This window comes from Megascapheus bottae, chromosome 7 (assembly GCF_031878675.1).
Source record: "Megascapheus bottae isolate mThoBot1 chromosome 7, mThoBot2.hap1, whole genome shotgun sequence".
Lineage (NCBI taxonomy): Eukaryota > Metazoa > Chordata > Mammalia > Rodentia > Geomyidae > Megascapheus > Megascapheus bottae.
Genome location: NC_143515.1, coordinates 26,774,291 through 26,794,441, shown reverse-complemented (window position 1 = coordinate 26,794,441; position 20,151 = coordinate 26,774,291). Strand labels below are relative to the sequence as shown.

General features: G+C 34.6%; 1 protein-coding gene across 5 annotated transcripts in view; it reads left to right on the top strand.

Moving 5' to 3' along the window:
- The window catches only part of Ctnna2 (catenin alpha 2), a 1,042,262-nt gene that overhangs the window by 994,499 nt on the left and 27,612 nt on the right, over positions 1–20,151 (top strand). For 3 of the 5 annotated variants that reach the window (XM_090336597.1, XM_090336594.1, XM_090336593.1), the window contains 3 exons: positions 4,900–5,005; positions 9,453–9,587; positions 19,803–19,946. In XM_090336597.1, coding sequence (XP_090192723.1) covers positions 4,900–5,005; positions 9,453–9,587; positions 19,803–19,946 — 385 coding nt within the window. The remainder of the gene's footprint in view (positions 1–4,899; positions 5,006–9,452; positions 9,588–19,802; positions 19,947–20,151) is intronic. The other 2 variants (XM_090336596.1, XM_090336595.1) reach the window with 1 other exon arrangement.

Below are 20,151 nucleotides of genomic sequence, written 5' to 3'. Positions count from 1 at the left end.
GGCCACATTCCCGCCAGCATCTGTTATTAGATTTCTTTCTTTTTTTTTTTTTTTTTTTTGAGCCTGTGAATCTTTTTTTTAATTTATTTTCTTTTTTTATTGTAATTAATAAAAGGGTTACATGATATTTGCCACATAGAAGGTGCATTAATTCACATATATTGATACCCTTTCACATGTCTTGGTCCCCATTACCCTCCCCTCCACCCTCCCCCCGTCTTGTTTTTCCCCCCTTCCCTATCCAATTTCAAATAACCAAATACAAATAAATCCAATATATCAGATAACAAAGTGATTTACTGTAACAATATGAGATAACCAAGGAACAGCAAAAGAGATGAGAGATAACATAGTACATTAAGGACAACAATCATTCATTGTATGGCTTTTGTTTCAATATCCTGGAGGTCTTTTCAATTAGCTTCATACTATATGGCCTTAGGTATCAAGGTTTTGCTCTGTTGCAGATCTCTGCTACTAGAGCCCAGGGTTTCTACTGATTATGACAAATGAGGGGAACCATTGAGCCTAATTTCCTTTGAGTCTGGCTTACTTCACTTAATATGATTTTTTCTAAGACTTTCTATTTCCTAACAAATGGGGTGATGTCATTCTTTCTGACAGCAGCATAGAATTCCATTGTGTACAAATACCACAACTTGTTGATCCATTCATCAACTGAGGGACATCTAGGTTGGTTCCATATTTTTGCTATGGTGAATAATGCTGCAATGAACATTGTTATGGTAGTGGATTTAGTATGCCCTAGTTTCTGGATGGTTGGGTAAATGCCAAGTAGTGGAATTGCTGGGTCATAGGGGAGCTCTATGTTTAGCCTTTTGAGACACTGCCATATTGCTTTCCATAGTGGTTGAACGAGTTTGCACTCCCACCAACAGTGTAGTAGTGATCCCTCCTGGCCACATCCCCTCCAGCATTTGTTGTTATTAGTTTTCCTGATCCTGGCCATTCTAACTGGAGTGAGGTGGAATCTTAGAGTTGTTTTGATTTGCATTTATTTTATGACCAGAGATGTTGAGCATTTCTTCATGTGACTATAGTCCATTTTTATTTCTTCTTCAGAGAAGACTCTCTTTAAGTCTTTGGCCCATTTTTTAATGGGATGGTTGTTACTTTGAGGATTAGTTTTGGAGTGGTTCAATTTTTTGAGCTGTTGATATATTTTAGATATGAAGCCTTTGTCCGTTGTTTGGTTGGTGAAGATCTTCTCCCACTCTGTAGGCTTCCTAATTAATTTACTAGCTATGTCCTTTGCCATACAAAAGCTCTGCAGTTCAATGCAGTCCAACAAGTTGTGCTGGCAGAACTGGTTAAGCACCTGCCGAAAACTAAAGTTGGATCCTTCTTTGTCACCCTGCACTAGAATTAACTCCAAATGGATCAAAGACCTGGAGGTAAAAGCTGACACACTGAAAACTTTACAAGAAGGAATAGGAGATACACTAGGCCTCCTTGGCACAGGCCGAAACTTTCTTAATAAGGACCAACAATCACAGCAAATAAGAGAAAGGCTGGATATTGTTAGATTTCTTGATCATGGCTATTCTAATTGGAGTGAGGTGGAATCTCAGTTGTTTTTATTTGTAATTTTTTATGGCCAGAGACATGGAGCATTTCTTCTTGTGTCTATGGGCCATTTTTATTCCTCTTCAGAGAAATCTCTTGAAGTCTTTAGCCCACATTTTAATGGGATGGATGTTTATTTGAAGATTTGTTTTGGAGAGATTCAATTTTTTGAATTGTAGATATACTTTAGATATGTGGCCTTTGTTATTGGTTAGTGAAGATCTCCTACTCTGTGTGCTTTCTATTTAACTTGCTATATCCTTTGCCATATAGGAACTGCAGTTTAATGCAGTCCCATTTGTCGAAACTTTAATTTGTTGTCACACAATTTTGAAGAAGAGTGATACTTTGAATTTTCTCTTTCTTAAGGTGATTTTAAGCCATATTCATTTTGGTTTTGAATATTGCTCTCATGTGTATGTGTGTATGTATATATACGTACACACATGTATACATATACATATGTATATATTCTTTTTATTTGGCCTGTCCAAGGGCTTGAATTTTGGGCTTGGGCACTGTCCTTAGATACTGTTTTTTTGCTCGAGGCTAGTGCTCTGCCACATGAGACATGCACCACTTCTGGCTTTTTCTGTGTTTGTGGTATCAAGGAATCAAACCCAGAGTGTCATGCATGCAAGGTGAGCACTCTACCACTAGGCTATGCTCTTGGTCCCATATGTATGTGTGTGTGTGTATACATATATATATATATATATATATATATATATATATGTGTGTGTGTGTGTGTGTGTATGTATATATACACATAGGTATACATATATATGTATATGTATACCTATGTGTATACTTGACAGGAGTCTAAATATATTTTCTGCATCTGTTTTATGACTTTTTTGAGCTGAGTAAATTCCAGTGTGCTATGTTTTCTGTCTCTTCCTGTTCTAAATTTCTAAGCTAGATAATGTTTTGTTGCTTTGTTACTAATGTATGGAATTAGGAATTTTTTTCTAAGCATATTACTTTCACTGGGCTTTGAGAACCATATTTAGCAAAAAATGTAGTAAGTAGTGATTCAGGATGCAGTTTCCTGTCTCATTTATCCAGGTGTTTATTAAATCCCCTTAGAGTGTCATAGTTTTCTTCTGCTTTTTTAGTCCTCAACTTTGAGAAGATAATCTGGTTTGTAAATTTTTTGTGGTTAATTCCATAAGCTATTTCAGCTTTACCTCTATACATCCAGCTTTCCACTCCCAAGAATTTGATTTGAGTCTATATCTGAATTTTGGTGCTAAAACTTTTATTTTTATAATAATCCTCGAAAGAATCCATGAATTGTAATCTTCAGTAGAATAAAACGAATATGCTTTTCAGTCTTAACTACAAGATCATGGGTATGAGGCTTAAGTCAAATACATTCTTTACTGACTTAGCACATTTTGTGAGAATCAGTTGTTGAAGGTTTTCACTGAAAGATCATGAGGAAGCATTTTCTTAGATTCTTTGAAATTCTTCAAGTACCACATATTTCTTCAGCAAGGAAAATTCAGATTACAGCTCTTAAAGACTAACAAGGAGGGAAAAATGTAGTATAAAAAGAAAACTGCATGAGAAACTTTCTAAATCTGAAAGTTACAAAGAAATAGTCATAAGTGTTAATACATTTTGCATCCAATCTTCCCTTAGAAAACACAGAAAAAGGACACCAAGTATGGGAGTATTCATGGAAGAGAGGAGGATAAATGGAGAGGGCAAAGGAAGGTGGTATGCCCGTGTGACAATAGAACAATGAAGCTCCTTAAGACTTCTTTGGGAAAGGATAAGGGAAGGGATGAGGTAGAGTTATAAAGGGGCTGAGTCTAAACAAGATAATATGGATAGATATATGGGCATAGCAAAATGAGACCTTCTTGAACAACTCAAATGATGTTCACAAAAATACAAAAGGAAGCTTAGAGAAGAAAATTAAAAGAAAATTGTTAGTGAACAGGTGTCACATTGTTATAGGATCTTTAGCTCACCATGTTACATAAAATTTACATGTCAAATTGCTGTTCATATTTTAAAATCTTACACTGATTTTTTTATTTCCGTTATTTTGTGGAAGAGTTAAGACTGAGAATCTCCCTAGATTTGTGTTTAAACATTTATATGAACCTAATATACATTCCTTTTGTTCTTAATGTAGAAAATACCAAAAGGAGAATGAAAGACAAAATAGAACAAAATGTCTTTTATTTGAATTTTAGGCTTTCTGTTTAGTAATATGTTATTATGTAACAATGGTGATCACTGTACAGCTCCATGTGGTCTAAAGTCCTTTCTGAGGACGTTTTCTATTTTATTCCGTCACATTTCTAACTATAGGAATTCAATCTTTAGCCTTAAAAATATGCACTGATTTTTAGATGCACATAAGGATGGAGACCAGGAAAAGTAACAATGCTAAAAAAAAAATAAGAATAAACATAGTTAGCCTATTCCTTATTTACCTCTCAAGAAGAGGGAATGAAGTTATAGCACATTACATTTTGTTTAAAGGTTTATGATACAGCATAATTTCCTCTGCCTCTAATGTGTTGTTGACTCAATTGAAAGCCCGATGTGAAAATATTGAGGTGCTTATTTGGCAGCACAAATACATCCTCAGTATTTTAATTGTTGCTCCTTAAGCCAGTTCCAGAAAAACAAAACATGGAAAATTTACAATTTTAAACCTGAAATTCTAGCTGGGCATTCCTTAGTTGTATGAAGAGAGAGCAACTTCTCAAATCACCAAGGAAACTTCTCAAAGCACCAGGGTAGATTTAAAAAATTTCAGTGATATGCATGTGCTGGTCAGATGTGTAAGGCCCTTCATACACCTTTATTTTCTCTAGAATCTCCTTAGATCTTAGAATGTTTAGATCTTAGAATGTATTATCTAAGTGTAGACAATGAATTAAGTGTTTTAAGCCACTTTTACTCTCTGGTAAAGTAGAAATGGTACTTTCTTACCAGAGTTGTCGTAAAGATAACATAATGCTCATAACAGTACCAGGTATATAATAAATATTATGTATTAAATTTTCATTACTCTTGTGATAATCATTTTTTCAAATTGACCACTGTATAAAAATAGAAATCTATGAGAGGATAAGATGTGAACATGCATATCCAAATATGGGAAACTATTCCCCAAGTAAAAAACAGATGTCTGTCATGGAATTTGACATATACCAGGTATACACTGAAAATTCCACTGGCACCATTTTGAAATAGAAAACCAGAGTCTCAGAGAAAAGATACGGCAGGGTTGTCCATTTTCTACCATGAAGTAAATTTCTAACTACATTGTATATGTTATTCCAGAGGCAAAGGCCCATTGAAAAATACATCAGATGTCATTAATGCTGCTAAGAAGATTGCCGAAGCAGGTTCTAGAATGGACAAATTAGCCCGTGCTGTGGCTGATCAGGTAACATAAGAAGAGGTGGCACATGGTGAGAGAAATTAATCAGCATTGGGGTTCTGCAATCAGTTTTATGTACTCAATAAATTGCCTCTGAAAAATGTATTGCAGACAATTGCTAATGTTTTACAAACTGCTTTTGCCTCTGCTGAGATAGCATTTGGCTCAGGAAAGATTCCTAAGGTTTATGACCAAAATTATTTAGGAAAGAAGAGTACTTGCTACTTAGAAGAAGTCATCCATGAATAGTCATAGACTATGTCAGCCGTGCTATTCTGAAGGTCATTTATACTATAAAATCTAGCAAAACCAAACAGAACTGTTTTGGTTGGGGGAAGGGAAGTCTTGTCAAATAGCATTTTATGAGAAATCCCTGCGAAAAAAAGTCTTATTATTTGGTTTTATTTTCATAGTTTTTTTTTTTCTTTTTCTTCTTGGGGCTTGGACTCTGGGCTTGGGTGCAATCCCTGAGCTCTTAAGCTCAAAGCTACCACCCTACCCCTTGAGCAACAACACCACTTCTGGTTTTTCTGGTGATTAATTGAAGTGAAGAGTCTCATGGACTTTACTGCCCAGGGTGGCTTTGAACTGTGATCTTCAGATTTCAGCCTTCTAAGGAGCTAGAATTATAGGCATGAGCCACTGGGCCAGGCCATAGTAGCTTTTAAAAGCAATCTTTAATGCTGTGTTTTTTTTTCTGCCTGTTGCAGGAAAGCTTAGAAGAAAACTTTGTAACCAGGTTAGAAAAAGTACAACCTTTCGTGTGGGCAGGGAATTGGATTGGCAGACTTTTATAACTATAATGGGTCACTATTTGATGGTTTGTATAATAATTAAAAGACATGGAACCTATCATAACTAGCATGTGAACTAGTGGATGAGATGTGGGGCCATGTGAGGAATAGGTAGAATTTGGGGAACCTGAGAGTGCTTCATGGTTTTAAAAGTGGTAGAAAGAAAGCATAATAAGAAAAACATAATAGGAGCATATCTTTTGTTACTGAGTATTGATTTTTTTTTGCCAGTCCTGGGCTTGAGCTCAGGGCCTGAGCACTGTCCTTGGACTTTCTCAAGGCTAGAGCTCTACCACTTGAGCCTCAGCAGCACTTCCGGCTTTTCTATATATGTGGTACCAAGGAATCGAACCCGGGTCTTCATGCATGCTAGGCAAGCACTTTAACCACTAGGCCAAACTCCTGGCCCAGAGTATTGATTTTTTATAATAGGCATCATAATTCATTTATACTCTATTAACAGTAGAATTAGGATACCTGATCATGAACTTCTGATTTCAGTTATATTTTAATCCAGACTCAAAAGCGTCAGCTATCAATGAAATTGTCAAAATGTGTCCTTGTTCTCTTAACCAAACCAGGATACAAATCAAAGAAGCTTTCAGTCTCATCTAGAATATTTCTTGCCTCCTTTTTCATTTGATTCAGCTTGAACTAGAACTCTAAAATCCTACTGGAATTAGCTTGTTGCAATAAAGTTAACATTTCTAGTTAATAAACAATTTAGCCCTTTAAGCAATCATTCAAAACAGTTTACAGTTTGAACTTTCAATTATTATTTCAATATGAGCCTGAAATAAAAATATGACATGTACCATGATTTACATGAAAACACTATGATAAGCATAAATTTACTAGATGATAGTAGTGGTCTTGAGATATTTGACCATGTTTCCTTATACATTGATGTCTCTAACTCCTAGAATTTGGATGTCTGTATTGCATACTACATTTCTTTTCCTTACTTCTTCTTATGATTGCTCTTTGAAACTTATGAAGGTAACCCATTCCCTAAATATGTTAACTGCAATGCTGCATTTATTCAAAATTCTCATTTTAATTGTATGTATGTATAGGATTGTTAATCTGAGATAAGTTTTTTTAACCTGCTTTTTATTGGGAAAAATCATTAAGAATTACCATGATTTGAGACTCCCTGGAATTTGGAGTAGATAATGATTAAACTATTAGCATTGCTTATTTGGGGGCTATATCAATGCTAGGCTTCACCACATAAGTTGAGCTGCTTTCTCCAAATTTCTCTATACAGTTTAGAAAGTTCATGCCAAAGAAAAGATAATGGATATAGTTGAAAATATGTAAGCAGACAAAAAAAGGACCAACCAAAAAAGAAAGCTACACTCCTGTTTGCAAATATTGAGGGAAATTCAGTTATATTTATTAGAGACTGATGGTTACTAGACTTATCATGGGATTGAAAATTGAGTGGGCATTTATAGGCTTCTCCATTGATCTTCGAGTTTCAATGACTGAAAGTTTGTCTCGGTATGATCTTGTTTGTTTTCCTCCATTTCTGGATCTTTATTGTAAGCATTTCAACATGCACTATAGCCAACATTTCTTTTCATACATGGCAAATATAGTACCCACATGTAAGAATACAACAGACACCAGTCCCAGAGGATTCTGGATTTATTTGGGGATTAAATGACAGTATTGAACTGATTTTCTTTTTTTTTTTTTTTTTGCCAGTCCTGGGCTTGAGCTCAGGGCCTGAGCACTGTCCTTGGACTTTCTCAAGGCTAGGACTCTACCACTTGAGCCTCAGCACCACTTCCGGCTTTTTCTTTTTTCATATATATATATATATATATATTGTAATTAATAAAAGGGTTACATGATATTTGCCAGATAGACTTCCGGCTTTTTCTATATATGTGGTACCAAGGAATCAAACCCGTGCATGCTAGGCAAGCACTTTAACCACTAGGCAAAACTCCCTGCCCTTGAACTGATTTTTAAAGGAAATGGACTATAAATGTATTTCTTACCATGAAATGCCTTACAGTTTTTGGTAAGAGTTTCTCTGAATAGGGCATTTCTGTCTCAAATGTTACAACTATTTCCATGGTAAAGATTTTTCATGGTTTCTAAGGCCCTTTTATGCAAGTATTTTAACCTCTTAAGTTTAAATAAGAAAATAGAATAAATATTACATAATAGAATGAGGTTGGTTGCTTTTTGTTTTGCTTGAAATTATTTTCATGAAGATTTGAGATATGCATGCAACGTAAACTTTTTTTTATGGACTGCTGCATTTTTAATTACTGTTCCATTGAGATAGAACTCTCAATTTGCTGCAAGGTATTTGTGTTGAAAGCCTTGTCAGTCCTCTGGGGAGATATAATTTTAAAGTTAATTCTTTCCAGTATGAGTCCCAGGAGTAAGATAAATATTACAGCATTAAATACTTGTGGAAATCTAAAAACAGTGTAGAATTCTTTCTCGACAAATACAGTCAGTGAAAATATATCTCTATGGTGTTTTGTATAAGAGAAACTCTTTTGTTGTTTATTCAGTAATGGCTATGTGCAACCATTGGCTTTCATGTTGATAAGGTATTTCTTTTCTTGAGTTTGAAAATAAAGTTCAATATTTTCTACCTTTATTATGTGACCCTAAAGTCTGAAGCCAGGACCTTCTACATGCTAGGCAGGCATACTACCACTAAGCTACACTAAGTTTCATGATTTTATTCTAAATAATGCACTTTGACTTTTGTTATAGGGTATTTTTTTCTCCAGTATTTCACCAAAGATTTTGCCATTAAATGTCCTTTTCAAGGACCAAATTGAGTGAGATCAATTAAATAGCATGAAAGCAACTTTGACTGAACATCTGATAGCAAAAGAAATATACTTCAATTATTGTGTAGCTGTTGGCATTGAAACCTCAGAGAAGTCATTTCAAATGTTGTATATAGAAATGTCCATTCAGTACACATAGAATTTAGATGACCATCTACCCACGATAGTGGCAATGACAATATAAGCACACCCGTGAGAGCTGACTGTCATTGAAAAACTCTGTTGTTGGTCTTACCAATTTATTTTAAATGGCTTCAAGTTTATTGTGAAATCTATTTCTGCTATAATGATTATGAAATGGTCTTTCATTTATAGACATTTATTATGTTTCAAAAGTTTATTTTTGTGAGTGGAAAAATCCAAAAAAGTGTGATCAACTTTTTAGTGAAGATCAAGGAGGAAAATGGTACTAAGATAATCTTTGAACCCTTCCCTTGCCATGACAGAAATTACCATATCACACTATGTACTTTCAGCATCTATTGCTTGAGTCCTGTTATAAAATAGATTTCCATGCAGTAAAGGTTGAAGAAAGCTAGTTACCTATTGTAGAATATTTAGGTTTCTTTAAAGTTTAGAGAATAGCTCATGAAAAGTCATAAACATCAAGATATCCTGAAGGGAATTCTAAATCATCTTCAATAATGTCTTTCAAAAATCAAAGTAGGGGTAGGCAGTGGCCTTTCTCAAATGTATCGTGGAAATATTGAATTCAAGGAATGTAATTAAAGCATATAACACTGAAAACTTTGGATCCTCCAGCTTTTCTAGAGCAAGTGCTATATGAACCGGAGAGCACTTACTAATAGAGATCACTTTTTTTTTTAATAGTGTCCTGACTCAGCATGTAAGCAGGATTTATTAGCCTACCTTCAGAGAATTGCCTTGTATTGCCATCAGCTCAATATCTGCAGCAAGGTGAAGGCCGAAGTACAGAATCTGGGAGGAGAGCTCATTGTGTCAGGGGTAAGCTGGGATTTGGGTTTCATGTAAACTTCCCACTGTTACACACCCAAAGCAAGCATTCTTGGCAACAGTACTGCTAAAACAGAAAAGTTCAGTGATTCAAATGGAGGTTTTTTTTGTTTTTTTGTTTTTTAATGTTACCACCATTATTCCAGCCCTTACAATAGCTCACAAAGAACAATTTGATTTTTCAATTACCCGGTGTTTATACTGGCCTTGTAAAAATCTCCATTCTTCACAAGAAAACTAATTTCATAGTCTGGAAACTCATTGCAAGCTGTGACTATTACAATTATTTGGGGCTTTTCTATATTTACTCATTGTGAGTCTATTTTTCTTTGTTAGTCCTGCTAATTTTCATTCTCTGTTCAGGAGCCAGTATCTCTACGTGTGGATTGTGTTCACATGCTAGAGATGACAAAAACAATAGGAATCCATTCATCAGGTTCCAATGCATACTAGGTTATCAGTAACCCTTGAAAGCCAGAAAATGTTTAAATTCAATACACATTGATGTGCTGTTGCCAAAATCTCACATAGTTGTCAAACACTAACAATTATATATTCTTTTTCAAATCACACCAGTGTTTCCTTCTCATAAAAATACAATTATCAAAACCATTTCCATCAAATGCATACAAAAGTAGTTCAATGAATATTCAGAAGAATCATGATTTCTTGGCAAGATTTCCAAATATATGTGTTGAGGTTCTTCACCTTGGCTTCTTCTTCTCCCTCAACCCTTTCCTCTGAAAACCAGATGCCATTTATTGTAAATGATTTATTTGCAAGTTCAGAAGTGTGGCTCTGTCACCTATGTTCTTTTCCCAGTCAAACAAGTTGCAGCCATTAAGTGTACAGAGTATGAACATGACATTATCAACACGATGACTCTTAAAATCAGATGAGTCACAACTCATTCCTTCTGAAGCCATTTTCTTTTTCATTGATGTTGTTTACATATTTTTAATCAAATGGCTACAAAGTCATGCTTGATCTCAAATGTCCATTTCTATAGTTTTTGGCTTGCAGAAAACATAACTGGGAAAAGAATTTATCTGGCTTCATTGAGATACCATCTGGAAAGCCCATTCCATGAAGCCCTAACTTAGAGCTCAATAAATTGGCTAGTTTGCGCCTCTTCCCAAAGCACAGTCACCTCTTTGCATTTCCAAAATGGTCCTGCTTCAACATTCTTCCACAGCCAAGAGCAACCTGTCTTGCAATGTGTCCTTTCTCCTAAACTGGTTATCAATAATTTCTCACCAAGAAGTACTCAACACATAACATCTCCCTTGCTTCTTTTCTTATCTTCTGCCTTGATGGTATAGTTTCTCCATACCATTCAGCTTTCATATCCATCTGTATATAGCACCTGTGGAACTGAGTGCTGTTTGTTCAGCTTGCCTTGTGTGCTTTCTTTCATTTGTGACTTTCCAAATCTTATTGTGTAAATGGATGCATAAAGCATCTTTGTGGATCTCTCAGACTCCACAATCTCATCTGGGCAATTATTGTACTGGCAGAGCTGCTCTCCATCATTCTTTCAGTTCTCATTGTTCATTTCCACCTTCAGAGCTTCATTTTCATCATCTTCTCCACATTTAGATGTAGTCCAAACCATCACTGGCTTTGATCACTTGCATTGTTGGTATTTGTGGAGGTGTTTGAGAGTGATAACACTATCAAGAAGCCTGTTCCTTTCTTTGAGTCTTAGTGGCAAAGTTCATAAATCCTTGCATGGAAGACGGCTTCTTTATAATAATTCGGAGGCAAATGCATTGTGAAAATTTGCTATCATTTTGCTTAATTATGGGCCCACTCTTGGGGCTTCTCATGACTTTTTATTTTCTCGCCAAGCTTGACTGCTGTGTAGTGCTACATCTGCATCTGTAGCTTGCTGTCTTTCCACTTCTGCTTCCATCTTACTCTTCATCCTCCTTCAATGATGGCCAAAGGAGACAAAAAAAGTCAATGTGCTTCTAGTGCAAAATAGCACCAATGACTACCTTGAAAGTTGTAAAAGAGTCAAGAATGTGAGACCCCCTACACACACATTTTCAATGATTTTGCCAAGAAAATTGCACCTGTGCTTTGGGCTCCAATTATTTTGTTGTCCACTGTGGCAAAGTTGTTATATTTTTCAGGAGAGGCCATTGTAGTTTTATGTGTAATCAAGAAAAAGAAAGACACTTGAATCAGCTTTCTTTTCTCCCATGTGTTTATATCTGTAAATAAGCATGATGGCTTCTTCTCTAAAATATATGGAATCCTCCAGGAAAGGCATATTTGTCAGATAAAAGATTATCAGGTTACTTTTACCTACAAAAAAAGCATAAACTTGAATTTGAATGCAGAGAACTGTATTATTATAGTCTTATGTTGGCCTGGTAAACAAATGCTAAACAAGTGAACATTAAATGCCATGTAAGCATATTTATGTTTTAAGGGAATTGTGTGTGTATGTTTGTGTATGTGTGTATGTAAGCTGGGAAAGTCCTATTGTATCTGTTTTTTGAGTCTAGAAGTAAGAAAATTTCAACAGGTCATGGTAAAGTATGGGTAAAATTTGTCATAAATCATGATAGGAAATGAATGATATCGGTCTGTTTATATGATCTAGAAAGCATCATTAATCTTCTAGAAATATTGAGTTTAAAGTAACTGGCTTAAACAATTTCCAACAGCCCAAAGGCACTATCCACACTAAATTTCATGATAGAAAATAAATTTGTAAGACAATCATTTCAATTTGATTATAATAGAATAATAAAGTTGTTCAAAAGTAGGGAAAAAGAACTTAGACAAATTGTAACCTGGCCTTATGTGCTTGCTCAATTTAGTGTATTTAACTTTTAAACTAGTCTACATGACGTATAGGATAAAGCTGGAACAAGGAGGCATGAGGAAAAGAACAACAAAGATAGAAATAGAAGTGAAGTTTAGCAATAGTATATAAAATGAATAAATGGATACATGGGAAAAAGTTGAACCAAATTTCTAAAAAATATAAATACTATTCTGAGTATAGATACATTGTGATTCATAATATACCATTACCTGCAGATTTAATTATGTTTACTGCTTACTTGCTAGCATGTAGAGTACTTGAGCAATTTGAAGTTAAAAATAACTTTTGATCTTTATGTACTCAAAAGATTTATTTTTCATGTATTACTCTCAATGAGATTTTAATGCATATATACTAAACCTCAAATATCCTACTAAGGCTAGTAAAGTCCCTAACACTCCTTTAAAGTTCAAATATATTAGGAGTGTCACTGTAATTATGAAGCGTGAACACCAGAGCTATAACCTTCGCTAGACAGGAATTTAATGTTCAGGTCAGAGATGAGAGGATTAGATTGAACTCCTAGCTAAAAGCACATGACAATGTATGAGTGTTAATAGTCTCATTAAATGTTTTCTTCAAATGCACAAAACATATGATCAAAACTCAGAGATGAGGGAGACTTGTTGCTGAATGGAATCCAGACCATTAACAAGGGATTGAAAGACTTGCCCGGACAGATAATTTTGTTTGCCATTTCAATGATTTCTTACCTAAACTGAATCTCTCTCAATTGGGCTTCAGTGAAAAGTATGACATGGTGAGCATATAAATGGGTGACTCAGGTAAAATCTGAATTGGTAAAATGAAAGCTGGAGAATGGTAGATCAATCATTCTGACTGCTCATTTTACATCCCTTAAAAATTGGGCTCAATTAAAATGCTCATGACTATGGTGACCGATGAACAAGATTGTTAAAAAATACTAGAAATTAATTTTAAATCAGTCTTCATACTGATATATGACCAAAGGAATATATGCACATAAATATTCCCATCAAGCATACTTCATTTAATGGTTCCTGACTTAACCATTCAATAATCAAAAGTAAAATGCTTTGTATTTGTGATCAAATGCAACTTAGGGAAATGAAAATATTGGCTATTTTTAGAGAATATGATATATATGTATAGTTAATAGTTATGTACTCCTTGAAGACAAAATAAAACTGTTTTTTGGGGAGCTGGGAGGGTGGCCTAGTGGTGGAGTTTTGCCTTGTATGCCCATAGCCCTTGGTTTGATTCCTTGGTACCACATACACAGAACACGCTGGAAGTGGCATTATGGTTCAATGGGCAGAGCACTAGCCTTGAGAAAGCTCAAGAATAGTGCCCAGACCCTGAGTTCAAGCCCCAAAACTGGCAAAACATATTTTTTGTGTTGTACAATGCCAGTAATCTATAATATGAAACAGTCATTTAAATGAGCATTACTTGTAATTATGCAGATCTGCCCTCTGAATGGCCTTCTTTTTCAGAATTTTAAACATACTTTCTGACATTTCTATAGCTAATCCTTGATTTTTTCCACTAATCAAAGTACAGTAAATATGAAAATTATAAAGTACAGCCTATTTCAGTTAAGGTTGAGTATTTTGTGTTTTATTAGAATAAAAGCAATTTGACAGTATTTCAAAAGAATTTTATCCTGAACCTCCAATGGATAGACCATTAAGTATTCAAGCCAAAAGGACCTTCACATCTAGAAAAATAGATATGAACTATTTCAGATTCTAAATCTGGATGGAGGGATAGTGGAGATACTTTGGCACTGAGAAGAAGAAGGTATTAATCATCAATAGATAAGTTTCTTTGTAAGGTGGCTGTCATATGACTTAATGGTTCTTCTCAAAGCCTACTGTTATAGAAAAATAATACAAGGACTCAAATTCTGATTTTGCATTTCTGCATTAAGTCATTTCAGTATACATGGTCATTGATTTCTGTACAAACCCTCCAAGGAAAGTAATCATTTTTATTTTCACAGTGAAAATTCATTTCTTACATTACGAAAGTGACATTTAACCAACTCAAAGCCCTTTCTTTGGGATGAAGTGTCAAAATGAATTTTAATAAGAACAGTAAAATCTCCTAGGATGACAAGCCTCACAGGAACTTTTTCTGTGGTCTTTACCTGTAGAAGTTGTTCTAATGAATTCAAGCAACAAGTTATTTGTTGAAAGAATAAGAGATCAGTGGGTTATCTTGCTGAACTACTGTGTGCATAGAAAAAAAAAAGTCCCGTTGTTCTCACAATAAGAAAACAGATTGTCTGTGGAAAAACTGATCAAACTTGGATCTATAGAGTGGATTTACTTGATTTGATTTCCTGATCTTCCAGTAAGTATTAAAAGAGGGTTAGTGGCTTTAAGATGGTTTCTCTGCTCCAGAAGATCAATGTCACTACTGATCACTCAATCAATGAACTTCCATCCTTTGGTCTTACAAGATCTTCATATTTTGAGAACCTCTAATGAAAAGGAGGAAGGAAAATAACCCTTTAATCCATGATCAACCAACGCCTTAGATTTGACAGCCAGTTAACAGTAATATTTTGTGAAAGCTGGGAGATTGTACACATAAGTGTACCTAAAAGGATGTTGTATATTTCTTAGAATATTGATCAAACTAAATACGCTATAGAAATAGTACTGGATTATAATGTATCCATATGAGATACGCTCTAATTTTATCTACTTTTCTATGTGATGATTTGATTTATTCTAAGATACTCATTATTTTAAACATTTCAAATAATATTTAAAACACTTTAAAATTGTTTAAAATAATGTTTAGAAATTTGTCTTAGACATCTCCCTCCAAATTTGAATGGGTTTGAATATAAGAGAACCCTAGGCATATATTCTCCCTTAACTTGAACCAAATGATTAAGAGGCCAATGAGTTAAGAAAATACTTATTGGAAACTATACATTTATTTGGAAACCATATTTTCAAAGTTATGTCCCAGCTTTTTAAATTGTTCTGCATATACTGGAATTCTCATATATAATCAAGAAATAGGGTTTTTGTATATTTGATAGTACTAAGATTTGAACTCAGTCTTGTACTTGTTCCATTTGTTAACTCTGTAACTAAATCATGCCTCCAAATTATGTTTTTCTTATTCTTTTGGAGATGAAGTTATGCAGTTATTTCTCTGCTTGGGATGGTTTTGAATCATGATCCTTGAGGGCTCAGTCTCTTTTGTAGCTAGAAATATATGTGTAAGCTCCTATTACGTAGGACAAATAATAAGCCATAGGCTTTTTTTCATCTCTGTAGTATTTAAGATAGTCCACAATAAAGGAAATTGAAGATCCTATAGCAAAATTAGCAAAGCTCTTTGTCAGTAAAGATTGGATAAAATTTTGACAGCAATAATAATTATTAAAAGGAACGATCAATGATTCTACACATTATGATTTTAGAAAGTTCTTTGGGGACTTCTCACTTGGGGTCAATGCTCTTAAATTATGAAAACAATATTTCTGCTGCCTATAGATGTTGAGACAGAGCTATCTTGATGTGTATTAAATAGGCAAGCTGATTTCCAATGACAATTAAGACTTTAGGAATTGTAGTTGTTTCTTGCTCAGGAAGTACATTTTGATAGATCCAATTCAATATAGCAACCCTACTATGTATGTAAGAGACACTGTGGCAACAGTTGGTTGAATTAAAGCATTTAAAGATTCTTTATTTCTAACAGCAACTTCCTCCAAAGGACACATTTTGCTTTTTATTATGTTATTAGCTACTGTAGTATGATTTTTCCCCATGTAATTTCTCAGCCTGTTGCAATGTTTAGGATTCTCTGGGAGAACAGCAGGATATCTGTGTGTTCACTGTTTTCTTGGTTTACTACATTCTAGAAATAGAAGTGTGTTTCACTTTCTTGTCGTGTGCATTCTGTCTCTTCAGATTATTTTGCCAAGTGCTTTCCCCATCCTAATTGAAATGATTTCTAAAATATGGCTTTGATCACAGCCCTTAAAAGAGAAATATGGGCCACATTATAGACCATGTATCTTATAAATAGGAAAGGCTTCTGGATGGGCAATGTGGAATTTTCTTAGTACCGATTTCTTTTACTGCTTCAGAACACATCATCTTACTTTATCTTGAACAGTCATTTTCCTTCTAGGCAATAAATATATTTCAAATACTTCATCCTCATCTTATTTTCTTGAAGGCAGGCTTTCTTAATTTAGAATTTTAATCTTTCCTTTCATCATCAATGTTATATCTTGTTTTATTACTTCTCTCTGAATGCTTTCATCTGTGCAGATGCTTCATTGATAATGAACTTGACTGGAACTCTGGCTAGAGGTTTGACCCATGTCTCGACTTCTCTGATCTATTTTCTTGGGCAAATGTATTTTGCTACTGAGAGAAAATATCCTGGAGAGTCCATTTGGTATCATCTTCTAAAAAACATGTCCTCCTTTCAACCCTAAATTTCTGTTTGTGATACACACTCTAAACATGATCTCTTTACCTAAATTTCTTGATTCAAATCTGCTGCTGTCAATATTTGTTGGAGTCTATTTTCCTTAGGTAATAGTAACATTGTGGTCAGTTGCAAAAATGCATCTTCCATAATGAATTAAGTGCATCTGTAGATTATTCAACTAGATAGATTATTCCACCAATCTCTTCTTAATATTTGATTTCAAGAAAACACATTATTTCTTTTCCTTATCCAAATGAAAATTCAAAACCATTCCTACCCCTCTCCTGACATAATAAACTTATAATTGTGACTGGAATTCTGGTGCTTCTTGATCATTACAATCTAAAAATTATTTCCTGTCTTCTCTTGAAGGGCCATTCATTTATGTGATACCATTGACAAGTTAGAAACTAAGAAGAAAAAAAATGTGGCATTGTATCTTGTGTCAAAGCAGCTGTCTTGTTTTAACAAGTATCATTAAAAACATTATCACAATCACTCACAATAAACTCACCTAAGGTCAGCACTGTTTATTTCTCTGCATCCTTTTTGATGCATCCTAGTTTTGCATTGGGTTCCTGAAGTCACTCCATTTCCAAGTAGACAAGAGATAATTAGTATTTCTTACTAACATAGTGAGCTATGTGTTTTACTCCATTTTTGTTCTTGTATTTTAATGTTGGGAGAAGTGTAACTTTTTATTTGTGTGGTCAAAACTCTTTAAATGTTTATTGGAAGAATGGAAATCATTAATCTCAATGACCTTTAAATTTTATGACATGTGAAATAACTCAACTTTTAAAAATGTAGTAATTATTTTTGAGCCTGAGATATCGTCTGAAGATTTTTATTGCCTAAGAAAAGTTCTCTTTAGAACTTTTGGTCAATTGTAAAGATGCAAAGATAAGCCAAATAGCCAATGACTCAATATTTAAAATGTAAAACAGTCATTTTTTCACAGAACTTCATAAAATTGATTTAGACTTAAAAATTACAGCAAATTGGAATACACTAATGAAACAAAGAAAATGTGTCCTTTTAATAAGAAAAATTCAAATACAGATAAATGCCCTTCTTGTGAAATGTTCACTTTTTTTTATTTTTATTTTTATTTTTATTTTTTTTTTGCCAGTAATGGGGAGGGAACTTAGGCCTGGTCACTATTCTCTCTTAGCTTTGTTGCTCAAAGCTAGAACTCAGGTCTGGACATTAGCATCTCTTAGCTTTATTCTCTCATAGCTTTGTTACTCAAAGTTAGAGCTCTTCTATTTGATCCACAGCTACACTTTTCCTCACTAATTAGAAATGTGTATCTCTCCAGACTTTCCTGCCCAGGCTGGCTTTGATACATGATTCTCAGATTCCAAGGTAGCTAATCTGCACCAGAAAATTTGTTAATATTTCAATTTGAAGCAGAAGATGGGAGTGATATTCTTAAATTCATAATCAGTTTGAGTTTGTAGTAGTTTTTTTAGTAGACTACTCCCTTATGTGTCAATTTTGCTTCTTATTACAGTTGTGAATGTTATACTTATGAAACTAGAATGTAAGAATTCAATATAAAACTATATTGGTTTAAAAATTTTTAATCCTAAATTTAGAATGCTGTTTATCTGCATATGGAATTAGGCTTTGGGTTCTGCCATTTGTGATATCCTAAATTGCAAGGTATTATTTTGAATCTCTTTGATAAAAACTATATATATGTATATATAGGCATATATACATAAGTAACATATATATATACATACACAAATGTGTATCTGATATATCTGTGGTAAAAGATGCTTTTAGGGCTGGATATTGTCTGGCTTTTCAGGGGCTATCCCTGTCTGCCTGTTTTGATCATTTCATCGAGCCATGAATATTAGAAATATCCAAATGGCCATTGGCAGAAGAAACATCCTCCACAATTCACTAGCTTCTAGGTGGATGTGTTCAGAACCTGCCATCATTCTTGCTTGCTGCAATACTTAATTGACAAATTCTGGTGTTTCTAGTTTTTTAATTTTTCTAAATCTCATTTGACTTGAAAATGTCTATCTTATACATTCTCCATCTTGTCTGATTTCCCATGAGAAATTTGACTCAGATTTTTTTTTTTAAAAAGCTATGAGAATGGAACTCTAGCAGGATCATCTATGCAGAGGCCATCTGCTTAGGAAGTTAGTTAGCTTCATCACCGCATCCCATAATCTTGACCTCTGACAATAAAAGGGCAGAGAATCTCATGAGAAAAGAAATCTTGCCATTTTTCCCCCTAAAGTTTTAGAATAGCTTGACACATGCAGACAAAATTGAGGAAAGTTCAGAATACATTCTAAAAGTAAAAATAGACATTGATTATTGGCTTATCTTTTGCTTTCACATAACCCATGTTTGGGTACAAAATCAGTTCTGACAGTTCAATATAATGAAAGAGGTAAGTACTTTTAGTACCATGTCTTGGCTGGATGTGCAGAGTCCAAGGGCTTAATGAAGGTCATTCAGCAAGGCAATGAATCCTCTAAGGAAGGCATCTGGGATCCCTACATTTTGCCCAGGCTTTAAGAGCTGCAGACCTTGCTTTCTCTCTTGGTGATGTTCATCCCTTTAAATAGAGGATTCTTTCCCTTTGAAACCATTATAATTGACCCCTGATGGTGCCTTGACTAGACAGGGTGCTTCTTCATCCTCCTCCCAGATTTTTCAAGACCCAAAGAGGAATCTAAATGACTGGAATGCTTAATGTCAAGAATGCCCACACATATCTCTTTCATATACCTAATTCCTTCATATACCTCTTTTCTCCCAAATGGTTTACCATTCCCTCTTCCACTTCCCTAATCCCTTCCCAAGTAGGGTACGTTATTTTTTTTATCTCTTGCTCTCTCTCTCACTCTCTCTTTTCTGTATCTCTCGGAAATCAGACAGGAGTTCAGAGCACTTTCACTACCTTTTATGAGGTAGATTGTGATGTCATAGATGGGGGCAGGGCTAGTCAACTTTCTACCCACCTCCCAACCTGTGCTGAGGGAGCTCCGATCGGGAGTGCAAGCAGTGATTCCTCCATGGTGAGTAACCTTGCTTTCTAATCTTATGTAACATGAATTCTGAAAAGTGGGTGGTGGGATTCAGGAAAGTAAGAGTGCTGCTCATTTATGTTCATCTTTATGTACTGCTAATTGGCTTTGGACAAATGTCCTATTCCACAGCATCCATACACTCTTGGATTGTGATCTGAACTTGAAAAATGAAAAAAATGGCATTTCCATTCCT